Source organism: Protopterus annectens, chromosome 13.part0 (assembly GCF_019279795.1).
Source record: "Protopterus annectens isolate FY-2018-M chromosome 13.part0, PAN1.0, whole genome shotgun sequence".
Taxonomy (NCBI): domain Eukaryota; kingdom Metazoa; phylum Chordata; order Ceratodontiformes; family Protopteridae; genus Protopterus; species Protopterus annectens.
Genome location: NC_056747.1, coordinates 1,074,270,462 through 1,074,293,026, shown reverse-complemented (window position 1 = coordinate 1,074,293,026; position 22,565 = coordinate 1,074,270,462). Strand labels below are relative to the sequence as shown.

At 40.6% G+C, this 22,565-nt stretch overlaps 1 protein-coding gene across 1 annotated transcript in view; it reads left to right on the top strand.

Moving 5' to 3' along the window:
• LOC122788123 (acid-sensing ion channel 2-like) overlaps positions 1 to 22,565 on the top strand; it is a 1,562,929-nt gene that overhangs the window by 1,005,386 nt on the left and 534,978 nt on the right. The window contains exon 3 of the mRNA XM_044055062.1: positions 14,646 to 14,773. Within this exon, the coding sequence (XP_043910997.1) occupies positions 14,646 to 14,773 (128 nt within the window). The remainder of the gene's footprint in view (positions 1 to 14,645; positions 14,774 to 22,565) is intronic.

Here is a 22,565-nt window from a genome sequence, read left to right as displayed (position 1 = left end):
TTGATGTACCCCTAGATAAGGAGCGCCTGTTTGGGGAAAAAGCAGAAGTGGTGCTTAAAAAGATGGAAGACAAAGCAAAATCTATGCAAACAGTAAAAGATTTCTTTTATGTTCAACCTCCCAGATTCAGCAGGAACTTTCCTTCTAAGCACTGGGCCTTCCCTGCTCCCAGCAGACACGGCCAAGGTAAGCCTAGCAGGGACAGGCCGTCCAGGCCCCTATCCCAGGGGCAGCAAAGAAGCAAACAATGGACCACTTCCATCTCTAAGGCAGGGAGTTCTAAGTCAAGCTTCTATGGAAAGTCCTCACAATGACTCTTCCTCCCCCCTCTGCCATCCTTTCACTCATCAAAAGCTAGGAGGAAGCCTCACCCTCTCCAAGGACAATTGGGTTTCTATAACAAAGGACCAGTGGGTCTTAAAAATAATTTCTCAGAGATACAGATTCTTCGTCAGTGAACTCCCTATCCCAAGAGGGTACCCAGACCTCCCCCAAACCAGTGGGCAGAGGCATTGAAACCGATCCAAACTCTAATATCCCAGGGGGCAATAGAACCTGTCCCTCCAGATCAAACAGGAAAAGGGTTTTACTCCAGACTATTCCTTGTTCACAAAAAAGATGGCACTTGGCACCCCATGCTGGACCTATCCAAACTGAACACCTCCTTGGTGGTCCCCAGATTCAAAATGCTAACCTTGCAGCAGCTCCTGCCTATGCTCACACAGAATGCCTAGCTTGTGACACTAGACCTAAAAGATGCCTGCCTCCACATCCCCATCAGGGAAAAAGGCATAAAATTCCTGCGCTTCAGAGCAGACTACCAACACTTTCAGTTCTCTGCACTGCTCTTTGGCTTATCTACTGCTCCCAGAGTATTCACCAAATGCTTGGCCCCGGTTATAACATCCTGGAGACAGAGAAGTATACAGATTTACCCTTACCTGGATGACTGCCTCATTCAGGCAGAGTGCAAAGAAAAGTTGCTCCAGGACCCTCTCTGTGTCAAATCACTCCTAACTTCCCTAGGATTCACCATCAAGAAAAAAATCAAAACAAAACCCCACCAGAAAAATTGTTTTCCTAGGGCCTTCCTATCCCCAGAAAAGCAGAGCTTCCTGCCTCTCTACTTCACCCAGCTGGCTTCCCAAAGTCATCTCACTGCAAGGAAGTCCCTGCAAGCCTTGGGATACATGGCATCTTGCATCCTTCTTGTCCCTCTCACCATGCTTCACATGAGAAAACTTCAGTGGTACTTAAAGAACCTTTGGTGTCAGCACTCTTTGTCCCTAGAGACCACGCTCCCCCTGATCCCAAGTATAAGGGCCGAATTTCTCAGATGGGCAGAGGCCTGTGCCATGAACAAGGGTCTTCCCTTCATCCTCCGCCCTTCCCGCCAGACCATCACCACTGATGTCTCAGACATTGCTTGGGGTGCTCACCTAGCAGGCAGGTGTACCCAAGGCCTTTGGAATGCCTAGCAACTTTGCTTGCACATGAACCAGAAAGACATGATGGCAGTGCAAAAGGCTCTGACTTCCTTCCAACCACATCTCAGGCCAGGGGTGCTCCTTATAAAAATAGACAACACCACAGTGATGTGGTACATCAACAAGTGGTGGGGGGGCACCCAGTCTCACCCCCTGTGCAGGTTAGCCATGAGTCTCTGGCTTACAGCCACCTCCATGGGGCTACACCTAATTGCCAATACTTACCAAGGATCAACAACACACTTGCAGACCATGTAAGCAGAAACTTACTGGACCCCCACGAATGGCAGCTCCACAGAGAAATCTTTCTGCATATCACTCAGGAGTGGGGGACCCCATAAGTGGACCTCTTTGCCTCACACCTCAACCACCAGCTGCACAAGTTCTGTATCGGGGAGTATCACCTCCTAGCATGGAAGGTGGATGCCTTGACCTTCCCCTGGAGCTCCCTCTTTGTGTACGTGTACCCTCCTCTGCCCCTTATTCCCAAGGTTGTGATCAAAATAAGAGAGGAGAGAACAAAGGCCATCCTCATTGCTCCAGATTGGCCCAGACAGCATTGGTACCCCTTATTATGCAGTCTGACCTTACACCCCCAAAGCTGCTCCCCCTGATGTTAGACCTCTTGACCCAGGAGAGGGGGAAGGTACTGCACCCAGACCTACAGACTCTCAATATTTCAGCATGGCTTATACACTAAAAACTAACAAAGAGTCCCTGTTAAGCAAACGGGTCCTGGACATCATCACAGAGGCCAGAAGGCCCAGCACTAGAAAATCATATGCAGGAAAAATGGAAAGATTCTGCTCCTGGAAACAATCAAAACGGGGCAGTACCTCCCAACCTTCCATCCCTCTCATCCTGGATTACCTAGCAGAGTTGCTCAATAGTGGCCTCTCTTTCTCCTCTATTAACATCCATGCCTCGGCCATCTCTGCCCATTATGATTCAGATTTCATCCTTTGATGAAGCAATTCCTCAGAGGGGTTTCTAATATCAGGCCTCCCAGAAGGCCTCCGATGCTACCCTGGGACCTGAATTATGTGTTAGAAAAACTAACCTTACCTCTTTTCAACCTGCTGCTTCAACAGAATTGAAATACCTCTCATGGAAGACTGCCTTCCTACTAGCCATCACCTCAGCCAAAAGGGTCTCAGAACTTGAAGCTGCCATGGCTGTCGAGCCCTTCATCATTTTCTATGCAGAGTCTCCCTGAGGACTAACCCCTCCTTTATGCCCAAGGTGGTATCTGATGTGACCCTTAACCAGGCCATACACCTTCCCACCTTCTTTCCCAACCCTCAAAAAAAGGGGGAAATAATTCTACACTCACTAGACATGCACAGACAACTCCGGTACTATCTGGACTGTACTAACCCATTCAAAAAAAAACAGACCAGCTTCTTGTAAGCTTTGCCCCAGAGGCAGAGGAGAAGCCCATCTCCAAACAAACCATTTACAAATGGATTTTTGCTACAGACTACATGGGAAACCCATCCCTAAGTCTATCTGTACCCACTTCACTAGGGCAACCTCCACTTCCACTGCCTTCTTCAGAGGAGTACCTACCAGGGACATCTTGGAAGCAGCCACCTGGACCTCTGTCTATACCTTTAAAAAGCATTACCACCTACCTCTCTTTTTTAAGTCTAGGGCAGGGTTTGCCTCTGCAATTCTGCAGGGCCTCCTGTCCCATACCTAGGACTCAACCTATCCTTCCATATCTTTCCTCAGCTTTAGGAATCCTCCCACAGGTGATGACTGCAACAGTGAAACACAAAGAACATAGTACAGTTGTGTAGACTTAACATAAATGTAGATGTTAGAGTGTATTCACTGTTACAGTCTTAGTTTCTCTCCCTCTTTCCCAGTTTAACATCTTCCCCTAGGGGGACACAACCTCCCCAAGGTGGCTTTTAGCCAACAGGACCACTTCTTTCTCTTTTCCCTTGTGCTTCTGATGGGTTAAGGGAAGAAAAACTGATGTAATGATGTTGGCTACCTTGCTTTATAGCACTGATGACCTGATGTCAGACTACAGGCAACGGCAGCTGGCACACAAAAATACTGACTGGTATTCGGGTCGACAGAGGGCTACCACAGCAGGGATAACCCACAGGTGATGACTGCAACAGTGAATACACTCAAAAATCTACATTTATGGTACGTGTACACAACTGTACTATCTTGTTTGCTAGGATTATTCCCAGAAGGAAAAATATAGAAAAAAATGTACATGAAAGGATTGTAAGGAGACAGTTTTTGGAGTATGGAGAAGATAAAAAGAGTCGTAAATTATATTTCCCATTCTACCAGAAACAAAAGATTGGAGGCTTGGAAGGAGGGGTTATGAGGAGAAATTAAAAAAAATTGACAATACAGATGAGACATTCTGGCAAGTACATAACTTCTGCATCTGATATTGTCAGTTTTTCATTTCACCCTCACATATGAGCCCCCAACTACCTTCATCCTGGGAGGACTCATGGAAGAATATTTTTCAGAACCAGTGAACCAAAGGAGGCTCTTCTCCTCGAGATCAAATTCAACTTGTAGTGAGTGATAAAGGTATGGTGATTTGCCCAAGTGGCCACTGCACAAATTTCATCCATGGATGCATTACCCTGAAAAACTGCTGAAGTAGCCATGGCCATGGTCGAATGAGCTCAGAGAGGTCTGGAAAGAGCTATACCTTATTTGGTGTAGATGAAGGTAATGCAATGAGATAGCCATTTCGTTAATGTAACCTTGGAGATTGGTAGGCCCTTCCTAGGGCTGCAGAAGGAAATGAACAATTAATCTGCCTTCCTAAATTCTTTTGTCCTGTGCAAATAAAAACGTAATTGTCTACTGACATCCAGCAGCTGCAGTATGTATTCAACTTTATTTGTGAAGTTAGGGAAGAAAAAGGGCAAATTAATGGTTTGATATTAATCTCAGAAACACCTTTAGGTAAATAGGAAGGGTTGGTGTGCAAGGAAACCCAGTCTTTATGGAAAATCAGAGATGGAGGCTGGGAAGATAAGGCCTGAATTTCTGATATTCTTCTAGCCAAAATAATGGCTACTAGGAAAATGGTCTTCTAAGACAAAAATGTCATATCACATGTCACTGCAGGTTCAAATGGGAGTTGAATTATAAAACGTAGCACCAAGTTAAAGTCCCAAATAGGAGAGGGATCTTTGTGGGAGGGCCTTAGTAATAAAGTCCCTTTCAACAAGGTCTTGCAAAGCTGGTTGGAAATCAGTGATAAGTTATCTTTACCAATGTGGAAAACAGAGATAGCTTCTAATTGTAATTTTATAGTAGAGGCTGTTACCCCATTATCAAGGAGGTGAGCCAACAATTCTAGAATGGAGTGAATAGGAGCTGTGAAGGGATCTACATCATGTTGATGAGCCCAGGTTATAAATCTCCTCCGTTTGTTCCTATACAGCCTTTGAGTGGATTGCTTATGGGATGATATCAGAATACAATGATCTGGGGAGGAGAGCATAGGTTGTCTGGCTATAAATGGAATTGAAGGAACCAAGCCATCAGCTTGAGGTCGTACAGATTGGGATGAATCATTCCTACCGGATACAACAGAAGGTCTGCGGTGGGTTCCAGAATCCAGGGTTTTTCCCGTAAATGAGGCCAAAGGAAAAGAAACCAGATTTGTCGAGGCCAAATTTGGGCAATGAAGATTACTGTTCTCTTCAACCTGTTTGGAGAAATTTGGGGATTAAGGGGATAGGGGAAAGGCATAAAGAAGACCAGGAGGCCAATCATGTATGACAGCGTCCCTCAGGGACTTCCCAGTTGGGGGGATTAAGGCAAAGTAGCTGCTGCATTGGCTGTTCAGAGGGGTGCAAAGAGGTCGCAGCAGGGTTGGCCCCATCTGCAGAAAATCTCTTTTGCTACTTTTTGGTTGAGGGACCACTCGTGAGGCATAAGAATGGATCTACTTAACTTGTCCACAGTAATGTTGGACTTTCCCAGAATGTGTGTTGCTACAAGACAGCAGTTGGATTAGATCGCCCATTGCCATACTCTGAGTGCTTCTCGACACAGGGGGTATGATCTTGTTCCTCCATGCTTGTTTATGTACCAGACTACAGATGTGTTATCTGACTGAATCTGCACTGTTAACCAAAGAAAGAAATAAGCACAAAACACCCACAAAATGCAGCTCTGGAACAATAAAGGCTGTCTCAGTGTTCAAGGACCGAGCTGGCCCTAAAATAATCCAAAAAGTCCGATCAAAAATGAAATTAAGAAGTATTTTATTATTTTATTTTATTTTGTGTGCGTTCACCAGTGTAATAAAATACTTCTTAATTTCATTTTTGATCGGACTTTTTGGATTATTTTAGGCCCAGCTCGGTCCTTGAACACTGAGACAGCCTTTATTGTTCCGGAGCTGCACGTTTTGTGAATCTCCACTGTTCCCAGAGGAAGAGCATCTTAAAAGGCCTGCAATGCTAGGAGCATTGCCCTCGTTTCTAGAATGTTTGTGTAAATTGGCCTTGTCAGGAGACCAGGTGCCTTGAACCGTCTTCCCCAGATAATGATCCCCCCTCCCTGTCTGGGAAGCGTCCATTTACCAGATCTGAGTGAATCCACCATGATAGGGCTGTTCTGCAGGTGTCCATAATGAATATCTGGAAAGACATTGTTTGATGGCTAATTGACCATTGTGAGGACAGAAGCCATTGTAGTATTCGCATGTGAAATCTTGCCAGTGGGACTAAAACTATAGTAGCTGCCATTGAGCCTAGAAACTGTAAGACATGACAGGTGTCTGTCTTCTTCTGGAGTAGTTTGTGTGTTTGGCCCCTGATTGTTGGCACTCTGGATTTTGGAAGTCTTGCAACCATCTTATTTGTGTCCAAAATTGCCCCTATAAACTCCTGTGTTTGAATGAGGTCCAAGTGTGACTTTTCGTAATTTATGGTTATACCTAGCTCTATACAGATTTGGATAACAGTCTCTTGCCCAAATAAGTAGATATCTGGTTTGGACAGAAATGAGCCAGGGGTCAAAATAGGGAAACACATGGAATCCTTGTTATCTCAAGTGAGTCTCTACCACTGCCATGTATTTGATGAACACTCTGGGGGCTGTAGTGAGACCAAAGGGCAGCACTCTGAACTGGTAAACACTGGTTTCCAGCCAGAAGTATATGTACCTTCTGGATCGCCTGCCCATTTTTATGTGGTACTATATATCTTGAAGGTCTGTGGAGAACATCCAGTCATCCTGTTCCAAGAAAGGAAATATGGACTGTACCATGACCATTCGGAACTTGTGGTGTTGAACTTCCTTGGAACTATAAAGAACCTTGAGTAAGTTCCAAATCCTCTTTGGTGTGGAGGGACCTCTTGGATGACTGTTTTGTCCAGCAGTTTCTGAATTTGAATAACTGCCTCATCCGTTTGACTGGGTGGGATGTCTGGAATTTTTCTGTTGGGGTGAGGGTCTTGAGAAAATGGGATTAGATAACCTCTGGATAAATCTGTGATTATTTCTTGCCAGGTTCTCCAGTACAGGGCTAGTTGAACCCTGATTGCTTCCAGAGGCAGGCGATCTGGCCTCTTTTCAGGAACACTGGAAGGGTTTCCAAAGTTAGGCTCTCTGGACCTTTGGTTCTGCAGGCCTCCTCTGACATGAGGGCAGCTTCCTCCAGAATTGTCCCCCCCTCTGCCCCTGGAAGAACTCTGTCCACATGTGCCTTGTAAGAACCCTATGATTTCTTGAACTACATTTTGCCACCTTCTCTCTAACCCTTATGGTAAGGTCTCTCAGGGGCAGAAAAACATATGCATGGCGGAAAAGGGCTTACCCTCCTCCTGACACCTGGATAACATGCCTTTGACCTTGGGACTGAAAATGGATGTTCCATCAACTGGGGCATTGAGAAAATAAGACTTAAAAGCCTCCACAAAGTTGAACAGGCACATCCAGGCGTGCCTCCTCAGTGATGTGCCAGAACCAGATGCTCTTCTCATTCCTTTGGCTGCAGGAGCGATGACCCTCATGGAAGAGTTAGCTATAGTATTTAGGGTTGCCAGCTGGGAACCAATCTTCTTTCAGACTCCCTCAGCTATGGCTCCCTCAAGGGCATCTGAAAGCTCATTGGTCAGATTCGTTTGCAACCCAGTGAAATGGAAAAGGTAATTCAGCAAATGTAAGGCAAAGGTTGCTGAAGAAAAGACTCCCTTCCCGCACCTATCCGTATTTGGTGGAAGAATAGTGGAACTCTCTTCCAATCAGGGGTGGCTCGTGCTATACAACTGCAGGACTGCAGCCCCCCCACCTGTAAAAAGAAAAATAATTGCATCCCCCCACTGTAGAAAATGAAAATAAAAAAAGTAAAAATTCACGAGAATCTCATAACTCACACATGTGTGCTGAATTCCTGACTGTTAGGCAGTCCAGAACTCCACACACACATGTGCGTACTTCCTAAACTCCAGACTGCTCATTTAGGCAGTCCAGATAGGGAACTCCACCCTGCCAGCCCAGCAGTCTGTGTAGTGCACACAGGCCACTACAGAGGATCAGAAGGTGTGTGTGTGTGTGTGTGTGTGTGTGTGTGTGTGTGTGTGTGTGTGTGTGTGTGTGTGTGTGTGTGTGTGAAATGCCCCAGTTGCTACATGGTGGTGGGTAGAGAATAAGGCTTGAACACTGTACCTCAGGCCCAATTGGCAAGAGCCTGAATTCCCTACCCACCACCATTTGTAAAATGTTTGCATATTTTTGCCTCTTATTTGTTCTGCTCTGTTCCTCATAAAATCTGTGGTTTCTGTATTTTTGTTATTTGACACAGCCAGCAGTGCAGTGGTAGCATTGTTGCCTGACAGATACAGATTGTCTGGTTTGATTCTTGGCTGGGGTGCTTTCTGTGTGGAGTCTGCATGTCCTTCCTGTGTTTGTGTGGGTTTGTTCTGGTGTCCTCAGTGGATATTTGTCCCTATTTTTTTGGACTGTATTCCCCCATTATTGGCTTCATCCAGGATTTTTGTGCCAAGGTTGAGAGCTATGGTGATAACTGAATTCACTGAATATGTTTGGGACTGTATTCCCCCATTATTGGCTTTGTTCAAGTGTTTTGTGCTAAGATGTTGACAGCTATGGTGAGAACTGAATTCACTAAATGGTAGCCATTTAAGTTTCAGTCTTCCTTTCTTTCATAAAACAGATGATTTGGCATAGTGGTATATTTCTCTGACTGTTTTGCACAGGGCCCTGGGTTCAATACTTGGCAGTGAAATGTATGGTGGTAACATAGCATTTTATTCTAACAACTTTCCAACATTATACAAGCAATGTTTAAAATGTGTCCCTGTTTTCTGGTCTTTTGCCCCCCCCCTACATTTTGGATTTTTCCAGATTTCTTGTGCTGCAAAGTTCAGAGATGCAGCTGAATGTCAAGTAGATTTTACAAGAAGCTGAGAGCTGCAGGGGAATAAAAGTTTAGTGCTGCTTATGCCAAGTTTGCTTGCATTGTTAATAGCACAATAGGTAGTGTATTTGCTTTTGATGCAGAAGGCTGTGGGTTCTACTCCCACAGTAAGTAGATGCATTGCTGATACTGTACTGTATTGTAAAGGGGGTGGATGCTGCAGTCCTTTTTGGTGAAGATACCTAGTAACTATGAACCTGTTATTAGTTTGCCATCTAGTCCCTATTGAAAATATTACTAGCTTATCGTTTTTTTAATGCAACTTAGGCAATTTATTCCTCAAGGGCAACAGGCACTTTATTTGTAGATGAAACAATGAAATATAAAGTTGTTTGCTAGCAGCAACCTCTTCATTAGTTACAGATTTCTTTAATGTGGAATTATTTAGATGACTTTTACTTCTTCAGAGATTGTGCATATTTATTGATACTGGTGGACTGTAGAAGTTTGAGTAGACTTTTATGATAGAAATGTTTTGAATTGGGCAGTTTTGTCGTTATTGGTGCATGCATATTGTTTACTGGAAAAATGTTCTGAATTGGGCAATTTTGTCATTATTGGTGCATGCATTTTGTTTCACTGTTTACTGGAAAAATGTTCAAAACAAATTTCAAACACCCTCTAACAACTGTACTATATTGCACAAGGAATATAATTTAATACAATCAGGAAGGTGTATCAAAGACCACATGCATGTTTCATGTCCAAGGGGCCTATGATTTGAAAACAACCCAAAGTTAATCTTTATCTGCCACTGGCAAAATGTATTTTCTTTGAATATGGGTTTCAATGCTGTTTCAATGAATGTGAGTTTCAAGGGCAGAGAAGTTTTCATGCTAAGTCTGTTTTCATTGTGAGCTTGTATTGCTTTATTTAGCAGTTGTCTTGGCGTTTGTGCTGTAAAATGCAAAATAAAACTTTCAAATGAAGCCCAAACCGTCGTAGAAGTAAAGCAGTATGCACATTAGTGTTTATGATAAATGGGGTGAAATAGCCAAGTAATACTTCATTGGAATGGCTGCAGGGGGAAGGCTCCATTCGACCATGATTTTGTGAGGGGGAAGGGCGGCAAACTCAAAGACAGCCCCGGCTGAACTTTATCTCTCAACTGTCCAGATTTTCACAGAATGAATACATTTTTGCTTATTTTTGGTTTGTTCCTCATAAAATGTGTGGTTTTCTGGCAAATAATTTAGGAATTAAGTCACTAAATAATGACAGACACTGAGTTTCAGACTTCATAACCTTCAGAAAAATGCATGCTAAAGCAAGACCTGTAATTCTATCAATTGTCTCAGTTTATACAACAATTTAGAGTACTGTTTATATGTTCCACCAGTATATTTGGCCTTGTCCAGATTTCCTGTATTAACAGGTTGAGAGGTACGTGCAAATAAATTGCTTTATAGAATTAGGCATATCCAAACCTCTCAACTGTCCCCGATTTTGGCTCAAAATGTTGCTCTTCCCCTAATAATCCTGCCGCAAAATGGCAATTTTGGAAGAAAACGTGGAGGGCTTACATTTAAGAAATAACTGTAATAATCAGAGTTATAGATTACTTTTAGTTCAGAAATGCATGTAGATTCTTTTATTTCGTCAGTTGCTTAAGTTAGCAGTACTAATATTAAAAAAGTGTCCCTTCTTTGACAGGTTCCCAGCTGTATTGTGTGGCAATTTTATATTTTTGCATCACATTTTTGGTCCATTTTTAATAAAATTGTGTTTTTTTAGCAAATTAGTGGTAAATCATTAAAGACTGAAGTTAGAAAATAGTGACAAACATTTGAGTTTCAGATTTTGTACCTTTCAGAAAATTCATACTAATGCAAGACCTACTATTCTATTATCTTTCTATGTTTATAAGAGCACTATTTAAACATTGTCCTCATTTTTGGGCCTTTGTCCCACTTCTATGTATGGCTCTGTCCATATTTCTTGTTCTGAGTGTGAGAGGTATGACAAATGTGTCAGGGCCATCACAGTCAGTCAGAGACATTTCAAATTGTGACATACTTGTTGCACCCCACTCCCCCATGTAGTGACTCTGGATGTGTCCAAGCAAGGCAGGAGCAGTTATGCAGTGTAAATGTGCAGAGTCCATCCAAGGAAGACACAAGTGCGACTTTTATTCTGCCCTTGATTTTGCAGAATGTTCTGGTTTCTGTCATATGTTTATACTGTTGATTTATGCTTATTATTACTCAGAAAGTGCCTGTTGCTCTGTTTAAGTAGCAATGCTTTAATGACCATCAGGTAAGCTTGTCTGAGATTGTAAGATGCAAGTAAGCTTTAATAAGCATACTGTTAAAGAATTGCCAACATTGAAAGCCTTTCTGTTGTTGCCATGCAGAGAATACTTACATGACTAGATAATGTATAAGCCTTGGGTATTGAACTGCATATGACAGTATTTGTAATAAAGGACAGGATTGCATTATTTTAAGAAGTCATTACATTTGTTGAAGACTTGCAGTCATCTTTGCAGGCTTTACCTGTAAACCAAACAGAATGCCAATCTGTCATGTGTGGTTCATTACCTGTACAGTAATCCTTTAAGCAATGGATCTTGGGATTGTTTCTTGTTTGCTTTTCATTTTTTACTTTGATCATGTTTTCCCCATGAAACAAGTAGATAGTTGTCAGGCAGCATAATAAACATTTTTACAAGTGGGGGTATCACAGAGATTGCTACTTTAAGCATGTTACTTGGTACTTTAATAAAGCTGAATATAAATTATAATTAGAACTGCAGTGCAAGGAGAAGTGGTTTGAGTTGAGTGCTGCTTGTTTTTCTTGTACTTTATTTTGACTGGCATTCCAGTATTGTATTTAAAAAATAATTTATTTTTTCATGCCTCACAACCTTTTTGTTTCCATCTAGCTATTAAGTAAGCTGTCATGCAGCCAATGCATTGAAATATGTTTTCTTCTATACTTCATTTTGTCTTGATTGGCACCCAGGGCAGCATATTTAATTAAAGTTTCAGTTGTTGTGGTTTTGAACATAACTCCTCCCCTTTCTAGTTAGCCACACCTCTGCCCATTGATCCCACCCATTTGCCTGTCTCCTGCAGCCCCCCTTTGATTTGAAGTCACCAGCCGCCACTGCTTCCAGTAGTTCCTTTTTAGTAGCTGATGCCACCACTATGGCATCTACTACAACCCCTTTTGTAAAAATACTTTTGTCGGCTGGTGCAGTAATAATCTTGTTTGGTCTCAATGGGATCTGGGCTCTCCCAAGCCCACAGTGATCAATGTTATGAGCTCATCAGTGGGTGGAGTGACCCAGGAGGTAGACAGTAAGGATCCAAAGACTGCCAGGTACACAGATTCCTCAAGTGAAGGATTACTAGACTGTCAGCCACATCTCTGTTGTAAAATCTCCAAGATTTCCCTAAAGGAAACATCCTCAGCAGGTGACTGAGGGGATCCTTCTCCCTCATTGACGTCAGTGTCTTCTGTGGCCGAGTCCTCAGTGGAGTGCAAATGCTTCCTCTTGCAGGTCCTCTTCCAAGGGACCTTCTTAGTAGGATACTCTGGGGAGGTATCAAAAAGGTCAAGGGTAACCCAATGTGTATCCTGAGGCCTAAGGTCCTGCTGTCCCTGTGGAATATCCTGGTCAGAAAAGGTACCCAGGGAGTGTAGATGGGGCTGAGGATCCAAGGTTGGAGGTGACTTCCTAGTTGCTGAGGCAGCTATAGCCCTCTCCAGAGTCCCAAAAACTGACTGTTCCTGAGTGGGGAGGGAGTCCATCTCTGACAAGCCATGCTTGCCAGAAGGAGCCCTCTTGAGCTCCAAAGTCAGATCACCCAGGGTTGTACTCAGTGCCAAACTCACCTGCACTTAAGCCTCAAGGTGCAGAGACTGCTCAGAAGGTCTGTGAGTTGACTGCACCCATGGTTCACCAGGTTCGCTATGGCTCTGAAAGCTCTCCAGCTCCGAGAAGGCTGAAGAGCTGCAAGCAAAAGTCCAAGCTGAGGAAAGGGAAATCTTCAGATATGAGCAGAAAGTCACTGGGTGTACCAGATCTGAGAATTCTGAAGCTTGCCCTGAAGTTAGACAAGGAACAAAAGGGTGAGTGGATGGTTTGGATGGACCTTGGACCATTTGAGTCGTAGCTGAGAGAGACTTAGTAATGCCCTGTGATCACAAAATTTTCTGGGCCATCCATTCCATGTCCTCTTCTGTAAGGCTTCTGGTAATATGGGAAGAAGACACTGAAGGAGATCTTGGTCTGCTTAGAAATGGAGATGGTACCCACAAAGGCACAATAACTACAGAAGGGGAGTATCGAGTCCTTAGCAGGGAGGTTATATGCTTAAAAGGTCTAGAGATTGGATCTGACCACAACAGCTCTGAGCTATCAAGATCAGAGAGGCTTGGATCTGAAGGAGCCAGATCCAAGGAAGATGTACTTGTAGTCAAAGGGTTTGTAAGACTTAGAGTTAGATCTCTGCACCAGGAGATCTGACGGCACCAAGATAGATGTCTTCTTCCCTCTATCAGAACTTTTAGAGGCAAAAGAAGCAGGGCTTGAATGAGCCAATCTAGATTTAGCCACAGATTTTGGGGCACCACCAGAAAGGACCTCAGTAAACATTGATGGTAATAAACCCCTCAGAATAGTTTATTTTTCATTTTAACCAGGGTCCGGTGGTTAAAATATGGTAAATAGCACAGTCTTGCTGCAGATGGTGGTGGCCAAGCGAGTCACTGTACGGCATTTTGTGACCACACTTAGCATATTTTTTGAAGCCCATGGGCTTATAGTGCTTCTAAGCCATGGCAAGAAAAAGAAAAGACTGAGAGCACACAAATGCATGCACGTGCGCGCGCACACACACACACACACACACACACACACACACACACACACACACACACCACACCACACCACACCACACCACACCACACCACACCACACACACCACACACACACACACACACACACACACACACCTGCACCCGCACACACACACCACACCACACACACACACACACACACACACACACACACACACACACACACACACACACACACACAAGAAGAAATACTAAAAGGTAAAGAAGAGGAAAATGTTCTGTTTTTTTATTTTATTTTATTTCATTTTATTTTTTTATAGAAAGGAGACTCAGGGAGGGGGGATACAGCTAAGGATATATGGGAGGGAAAGCAAAGGAAAGTAACCTAATAAAAATGATTACTGAAGGCAAAGATGATTTAGAGAGAGCAATGGGGAGGAAAGGGACTGAACTCGCTACATAGAAAAAGGAAGAATTAGCTAAAAAGGGTTGAGAAATTTAGAAATATCACCTGAATGTCCAAGACCAAATAGTTAGACCACATCTTTGTGTAGCGGCACACAAGACCTGAGGTAACAGGGAGAGGTGCATTGTGGGTAAAGAGAGGTGTCCAAGAGGTTTTGGTTGCCACAAGCTTAGTGGCAGCCGAGTTGGATCCAGACCCATATGTGACGATGAAATAAAAAACTGACAATATCAGATCTGATGATATATGTAAAGTGTTCATTTTTATGGAGCTCTGAGATGCTGAATGAAGTTCCAGATCTCAAAATGATTCCTGCTACAAGTTGGAATACACTAAAAGCCTAGAATGTGCTGACAATTTTGGGAAGATAAATGTGCATGTGGATTGTAGTTCAAGTAACTTTTCTAAAGGAATTTTATTTGATTTTATGTGTTTACAGAGGAAACAACTTTTGAAGCAGGAGTTAAAGTCCAGATTCACAGTCAGCATGAACCTCCATTTGTCCATGAGCTTGGATTCGGAGTAGCTCCTGGATTTCAGACGTTTGTTTCCACTCAAGAACAGAGGGTAATTATTTAAATAAAATACTTCATATTCCATTGCCTCTCACTATCATATTGTCATTTAGACAAAGCAAATGTGTACAACATATTGATGTCCTCTGTATAAGTTACTCACAAAACTGCAAACAGACCATACTAGAAATGAATCTTCTGTATAGCATTTGAGTTCCATTAGTATTTGTCCATTTTTAAAAGTGTTCTTGTTTCGCTGCTAACAGGTGTTTTTTGCTGAAATGCATTAAATGCAGAAAATTAGACTTAACACTTTGATTAACAGAAAAGGTAATATGTTACGTTTCATATCATTTGATCCAGTAAACAGGAAATGATTTATGATATATATTTTAAAGCATCATCATGAGAGATAGTGACAGAATATGAGCATCTTTAGTGTTATAGAAGTGTAACCAGATAAAATGTCTGAGTCGGCAGAAAGGCTGAGATTAATTAAACGTAGCTATGAAATAAGTATATCAACTAATCCAGTATAGTAACATGCCCCTGATGTTTATCAAATTTCTAAATAATTAACTGTTCTTGCTTACTAGTTTTTCAGATATTAAATGCGTCATAGATGACTACAGTGCTGCTAACATGCTTTCACAACCATCATAACAAGTAGTCATATTCCCAGCAATGTTGCCGTTTTATTCAAGTCTGCAACACCCAATGCAGCTTTTGGGGACTGTCTACTTGTGGTTTACTTTGGAGTTCTAGGTCTTTTACTGATTGTTAAACATTCCTTATACTGATGGACAATTATTCTGTCTACATTTTTCTACCAGTCCATATTCTCGTATGGTTCTGTGTACCACTCTGGTTTTCTGTGTACGTTTAAAACTTTGTCCAGTTCCTATGTGAGTTGCTATTCATTTGTACTAGCATTTTGTCTAATCAAGACTCCTATTCAGTGCACTCCTTGTCCACAGCATTCCTCAGATATATCTAATTTCATCACAAAGGAAATCTGGTCTGTTACAAACTAAGCAGTCTTTTCTTGACAGTCATTATATTTACACTACTGAAGACCTGCAGGCTAATATCCAAACTCACACCTGCATTAGTCAGTGCTCCTTCAATCCTGTGCTAACCTTTACTGGTCCAATGATATCGTACTGGTCTTGTTATTCTGCTCTGTCAAGAAACACTGGCGCACAAACAAGCATGCAAATGTAGCAACATATTTCCCCAGTAAATTGCTCTGATCAGTAGTTTCCTGTCACATAAACTGTAAATGGATAAGTCACTGTGTTATGTTTTAAATAGCAGTAACATATCAGGGAGTGCAGTTAGAATGCACAAAGTGGAAATTCTTGGAAACGGGGGTGCAGGGATGAATGGAAATCCAAGTGCTGCAGTCTGATGATCTGAATTTCTACAGTTACGGTCTTCACACCACTATTAAATAAAAGATTTTGTCAGGAGGCAGTCTTGAAACAATTTTTGAGTTCTTTTACACAAAAAAGGTGCAGATCTGTGATTCAGACTCTTTCAAGCACTGGCTTCGGAATATCAGAGCTTACTAATTAAACTGTTTGTGCTAAGTTGCATTGTACATCAAAGATTTAAACTTTATGCACCCTAGCAAAACTGAGACATTTTAAAATCCCAAACATCAAATTCATGTGCTGAATTAATGTCTCTTCAGTTACTTACCACTACAATTCTAAACAAAGAAGTAAATCTTAGCCTTTCATGTCATTATTTGCTTTAGTCCAAGTTACAGGAACACAGACAAGTCAGTGAAAATCCACTTTGACAAGGAAGGGCAGGCACAACTCTGTTCATTGGCTGGATACAAGAAATGAGCCCATGAGCCGTGAGACAGCTTCAATAAATATTGTGCCACGATACCACCTAGAGACGTAATTTAGTAAGAAATAGTTTTATATAGGCACAAAAAATTAAAATGCGGCAAATGTTTGTTATCCCATTTACAAAAATCCATGAATATTAACACATCGACAACAATAGTAGATGGAAGACGTCTGTGGAAAGAAAGAAAACAAATGGTTACCATACTTCTCATGGAATGTGTACAAATGGTAGTGAGACGTTACCTACCTTAAATGTGTACCACCTGTACCTTGACTGAATTTTGAGACACTGCCATTTGCTGATACTGCCCTGCATCATTTGTTAACACAATGATTTTATGATAACATGTAGACTTTAGAGAGGTTAAAATAACTGTGACAAAGGAAAAGGAAACAAAATTCAAAACAGAAAATCAAATCTGAAAACGTTTTACTTTCAGTTTTAAAAGATTGCATAATGTGTGCATTGTACACAACTGAGTTATACTGTAACATCTGTCATCATGAGGAGGGTAACTCTGCCTATCCCACATATTACCCTCCAGTCTTGCTGTCCCTGTAGGAGACTTTGGCATGCATCTCACTGCCCTCCACCACCCTCTCCACTGCAGCCACCATAAGGTCCCGAAACTCAGGATAGCAACTTTCCAGACTGCTATGCTACAAGGGTCCCTGCAGTGTTGTTACCACCAATCTTACCCTATAATGCAGGCCTGGGATCATCAGGGGATGGTGATGACCTATCCAGTAACTGGGTTGATTGCAGTTGAATTGTTTCAGGCTGTAGTTGATCTGCAGAATGAGACAAACAATAGGAAATAAAAGTACTTCATATCAAATGTCTTTATTTCAAAAGAAAAAGGAGACGACTCATGTTTTTTGGTATTTTAATAGTGGCAATAATAAAAAACATATGAGAACAATTAGGTATTATACCAGTACATATGTGCACAAATGCATGGATCTCGCCATACCCAATAGAACCAAGACAGTCTCCTCCAAAAAAAAAAAAAAGGAAGTCAATCTGGTGGTCCCCTGCCATAAACAAACTCTACAACAGAAGGAGGAAACTGATGTGGAATAAGGTGAAGTCCCAAGACTTGAAAAACTCCCTTATCAGCCTCAACAAAAAGTTGAGATCCCTCATCAAATCCTCTAAAGCTAGCTATGAAAACAGAATTGCAGTAGATACTAAAGACAACCACAAGGCCTTCTATAGTTATGTAAAGAATCTCCATGGCAATACCCAGATTTGCTCTGAGCTATGGCACAATGGTACCTCCTATACCTAGCCAACAGATATAGGATACATCCTGCAATACAAAATGTTACCATGCCTTTTGAAAAATGAAGGACTGCACTGCAAATGATATGAAATTGGTACATGCAGTTCTCAGCTTCCATAGTGGACACATTTAGATGCACTAAATTCCTTTGGTGGCTGAGGGTAACTGAAATATTAATCTAGATATTAGTGAAAAATTTTATTATAGTAATTTTGAAGACTGTCAGTTTCAGGAAGACCAGGGTCTTGCAGGTGTTACTTGTCGTTAAAAACAAGTTTATAATGTTATCAATACTCTGATCTGATTTTTTTCACGTTAAAGAAATGTTCTGTTTGAAATAGGTACATTTTAAATTTTTTAATATTTACTTGTAAATTAGTTCATATTTTCAACATAAGCACTCCAGCAAAGATAGCAATTATTACTCTGATATTTTCTTTGAATGTTCTTTTAAATTAAAAATGAAACAGAAGTTAGCAATAGGTTCCACACTTTATGGGATATACAAGCAACTGTAAACATCTCCAATACTTATGATCATAAAATTGTAATTACGACCTACTTACATTCATTAGACATTTCTTAGTAAGCTTCACATATATATTTTAATAAACCTAGACTGCTTAACTCATATTTAACACCGCAATAACATTTTTGATGTAATAATTAAAATAGAACTCCGGCCTCCTCTTCTGAGCCTCTGCCACCGACTGGGTTAGATGATTGGGTCTCTGCTGTTGCAGGTCATCATACCTGTGCTGACAGTCACTACCAGTATGGGGGATGACAGTAAGAAATTATAATTCATCTCCCAACTGCAATCAAATATCACCTTTTTAAACAGGCCCACACCTACTGCTTCTAAACTCTCTAGATATGAAGCTTGCAGGGGGTGAGGTACAGATTGGTATTGTCCTAAGCTTTCATAGATTACATGGTCTTTGCCACTTTCAATTCAGAATGAAGACCTATGTATGAAAATGAGATTGCTAGGGTGTGAGCCACACCCAGTGAGTAATCCCATTGCCCTTTCTAGCAGCATATGCCCTGTGATGGTACCTGATGTACAGCAAAAAAATAATGGGCAAATGCACAGAATAGCAACACATGTATCCACTTCATGCCAGAAAGAAGAGGTAGAACGAGTTCACATGCACGTGCATGAGCTTTCTGCGCATTGTTCACAGCAGCTGAAGTCAGCTGCCATGATGAATGCAATTTCTTGCATGCACAGTAATGTGATTCATACAGCTGAGGTCTGAAATGGCCAGTTTGTATAAGAACTTTTTAACTTCCATAAAATTTCATGATGCTGGGCACCACATTTCAGCAAAGATTTATGGAAAATGAGAATTAAAGCAAATAGTTTAAAATAGGTACAGTCAGTATATCAAACAATTGACCATTGCCTTGGATGTTCAGGATCAACGGAATTGCTTACAAAAGACTGAGGGATCTGGCAATGGAAATGCTCAGGGGCAAGGTGCAGGCAGCCTTACTGCACTGTAGATAATAAAACACCAGTATGTTACTTAACATTCCCTTTACCTCACCCTTCCAACATTCCTTCCCAGTCCTCTGTTGCATGGTACATCTACTTACATGTGAGTCATGTCAACAGTTTATTCTGCACAAAAAAAAAAAATGCAAAATAAAAGAGAATTACTACAAAACTGAATTAGCAAAACTGTCCTGTATAATTCTGTTTCCTTGCTTGTTTGTTTTCCCAAATGTTGCATTATCTATTTAAATACATGAAATAAAATTGTCTTAATTTCTGTCACTGAACTCTGGAAACAATAAATGCAGAAGTAAACATGTTAGAATGTAACAAACAATTTTTTGTCAAGTTTCCATTAAGACTGTATTACTGGTAATGATTCAAGTTATATGTTAACATTTAAATACAATAAAGCGCTGTTTCCAAATTTTGATATTCTTTATTCAATGCAGGGCAGGGATATAACACTGCATTGTAAGGTACAAATATTAAATGAGTAAAAGTGCAGTATCTGACAACACCACTCTTCCATTTCTGTTTTGCACAGTTGCATATCTTGTAATGCCATTCTGCCATTGATATTTTCAGCTGCACATTTCTTCAAGAGCTCAGCTGTAATCTAAAAGATGGATGAAAGGCTATAAAGTAAAGCTGAACTGTAGCTTATGTGGGCAAATGGCCTAAATCACCTAAAGTAAGAGTACTGAGGTGCTTATAAAACCATTACCAAATTGGTGATAAGTCTGAATGTAAAAATGGAAACTCTTTTTGTGAGACTAGCTTGCAGATGTTTGTGTGTGCAGGTACTCACACATGCACAAATATAAATTAAAAACGTTCTCAGGTAAAGTAAAATGTATAGGCGTAGGTCAGCCAGTCACCATTACAAATTTGATAGCTGAGTGCTCCATACAAACAATAAAACAACTGCATATATTGTAATTTGGAGTGAAGATAGTGTTATATAGTTATATGGTTTTATAATATTTTAGTTTCCCAGTTAATGAGCTGGAAAATAAATTGTAGGCTTCAAAAAGTATATACCACTCACATAGTTCAGATCTGAAACAGAGATCAAGGCGGTCTAGTTTATTCTACAGTTGTCAACCACTGACATTTTGAGAATGGTGAGGCCCACATTTGCATTTCTGCCATGCATCTTTTAAATAATTTATAAATGTTCTAAAGCATTCACTTTGCTTACATATTGCTACAAAACTGCAAGCTGAACATCGACAGGACTTTTCTTTCCCTGCATTTAGATTTTTTCTTAGAACTGAAAGTCTATGACATATACTAACCACATAAGTAACAAACCTCCAGAGAGCTACATCAGATAGTTCTGAGAACAACATACAGCTAATGTGGCAGTCTTGGACAGCTCTGTCCTACATTATAGTGATAGGTTGGTGCACTTGTGATATTATTCTTTGGAATGCATTTGCTTTTGAGGTGAAGCACACATAATAATCAAGGCTTTTCAGAATAAAAATGTATTTCCTAGTCTTTGCATTGAACAAAAGTAATTTGTTCTGAAGCAGCCCATGACAAAAGGTTAACACATAACTTCTTTTATGCTTTGCTTAGAATGCCATTATCTTCCAAACTAATTCCTCTTAAAGCAAGTCATATGCCTCTGCTGGCATTATCTTCTGATAAGCTTGTACATATCAAAAGCAGTTCGAATTTCCATTTTGGCAGTATTTTATCCTTCTGCATATAATCCACTAAAGTTACTGGACGGCTGAAGATGGGTTTCATCTCATGTGCCTTTACCTTTGTCTCAGTTGTGGAGCTCTCAAAATTAGCATATAATACTCTGTACAACAACTAACATTATACAGAATGTAAATGCATTTCTCTTTTGAAGAAGTTTGTTTTAAGATTAATATCCATCTTTTTAAGTGTTGTATAAATTGATTTCTCAAAGTATAATGCAGTTCTTTGCTGTTTAGAAGGATCATTCATTTCTATGTCATAATTCCTGTGCTAAGCAAGGAATGGATTCATTCTGTTGAAATACACACCTCTCATAGGTAACTTCAAACATACAATATTCAAGCAATATCAAATATCAGACAATTGAATCTGAATAGTACCCAGTCACTCAGAAAGAGGAGGAGAACAAAAGCAAAGCAGATAGCTCAGAACAAACAGTTCAGCCGTACAGCCTTCAGACAACAACCAGCTGAGAACATATAGTTTAAAGCACAGCAAAAGAGACACAAGTGCTTCAAAGAGCAAAGCTCCAACCAAATTGCAAGAGAAGCACCAGCAGCCGCAATGAGTGGTACAAACGCCAAAACTTTAATAGACAAAGAACAAAAACAGTACCAAAATGTGTCACTAAATGCTTAACTTTCTCGCCGCGTTTTTCGTTCCAAATGGAACTTCATCAGATGAATAATTAAGGCTCTTCCCCTTAAATACAAATTTAAAAAGAATTCAACCAATCACATTAGTAAATGATCACATCTCATAAATAGTCATGAACTGCAAATACATTTCCAAATAGGGCTGCCAAACCATATAAAAACCACAATAACTTGTCATTTATACATAAGTAATTAAATATAAATGTGAAATTCTATGTACATATTAGTGACCTGATAAAGAATAATTTAAAAAAAACTACAATTCTAAAAACTTATAACATAGATTTCAAGTTTAAGAAGACAGAAGGCGTATATACAGAAAGAATGCACATAAAACACTTGTAAAATGCATACCAATAGCACCATCTAATGACTAAAATAAAAAACTTGTTTGGATCTATAAAATTTGTAAGATTTAACTTATTGCTTACACAATAATCTAAGCATCTAGAAAATGTTTTACCATTGTCACACCATTTTAATAAATCTAAAAAATATATCAAACCAAGCATATAAATAAAATTAAAACACATCAAAGCCTAGCTGACCTTAATTTCAAAATAGGGACCATAGACATGTTTTCATTCAGTCCAGGTGGTCTGCAGGCTTCCAGAACCAACTGCCAGTATAATTCTCTGACTTTAATTTTGTATTCCCAATTCCCCCCTTGAATATCATGGGGAATACATTCAAGAACAAATAACACAAAGAAAGCTTCTTTGCAAACTTTAGTATGCTTAAATAAAGCATTATTGACATCTTGCTTATGGATATCATACATGTGTTCATATATCCTTCTCTTAAGAGCCCTCTCTGT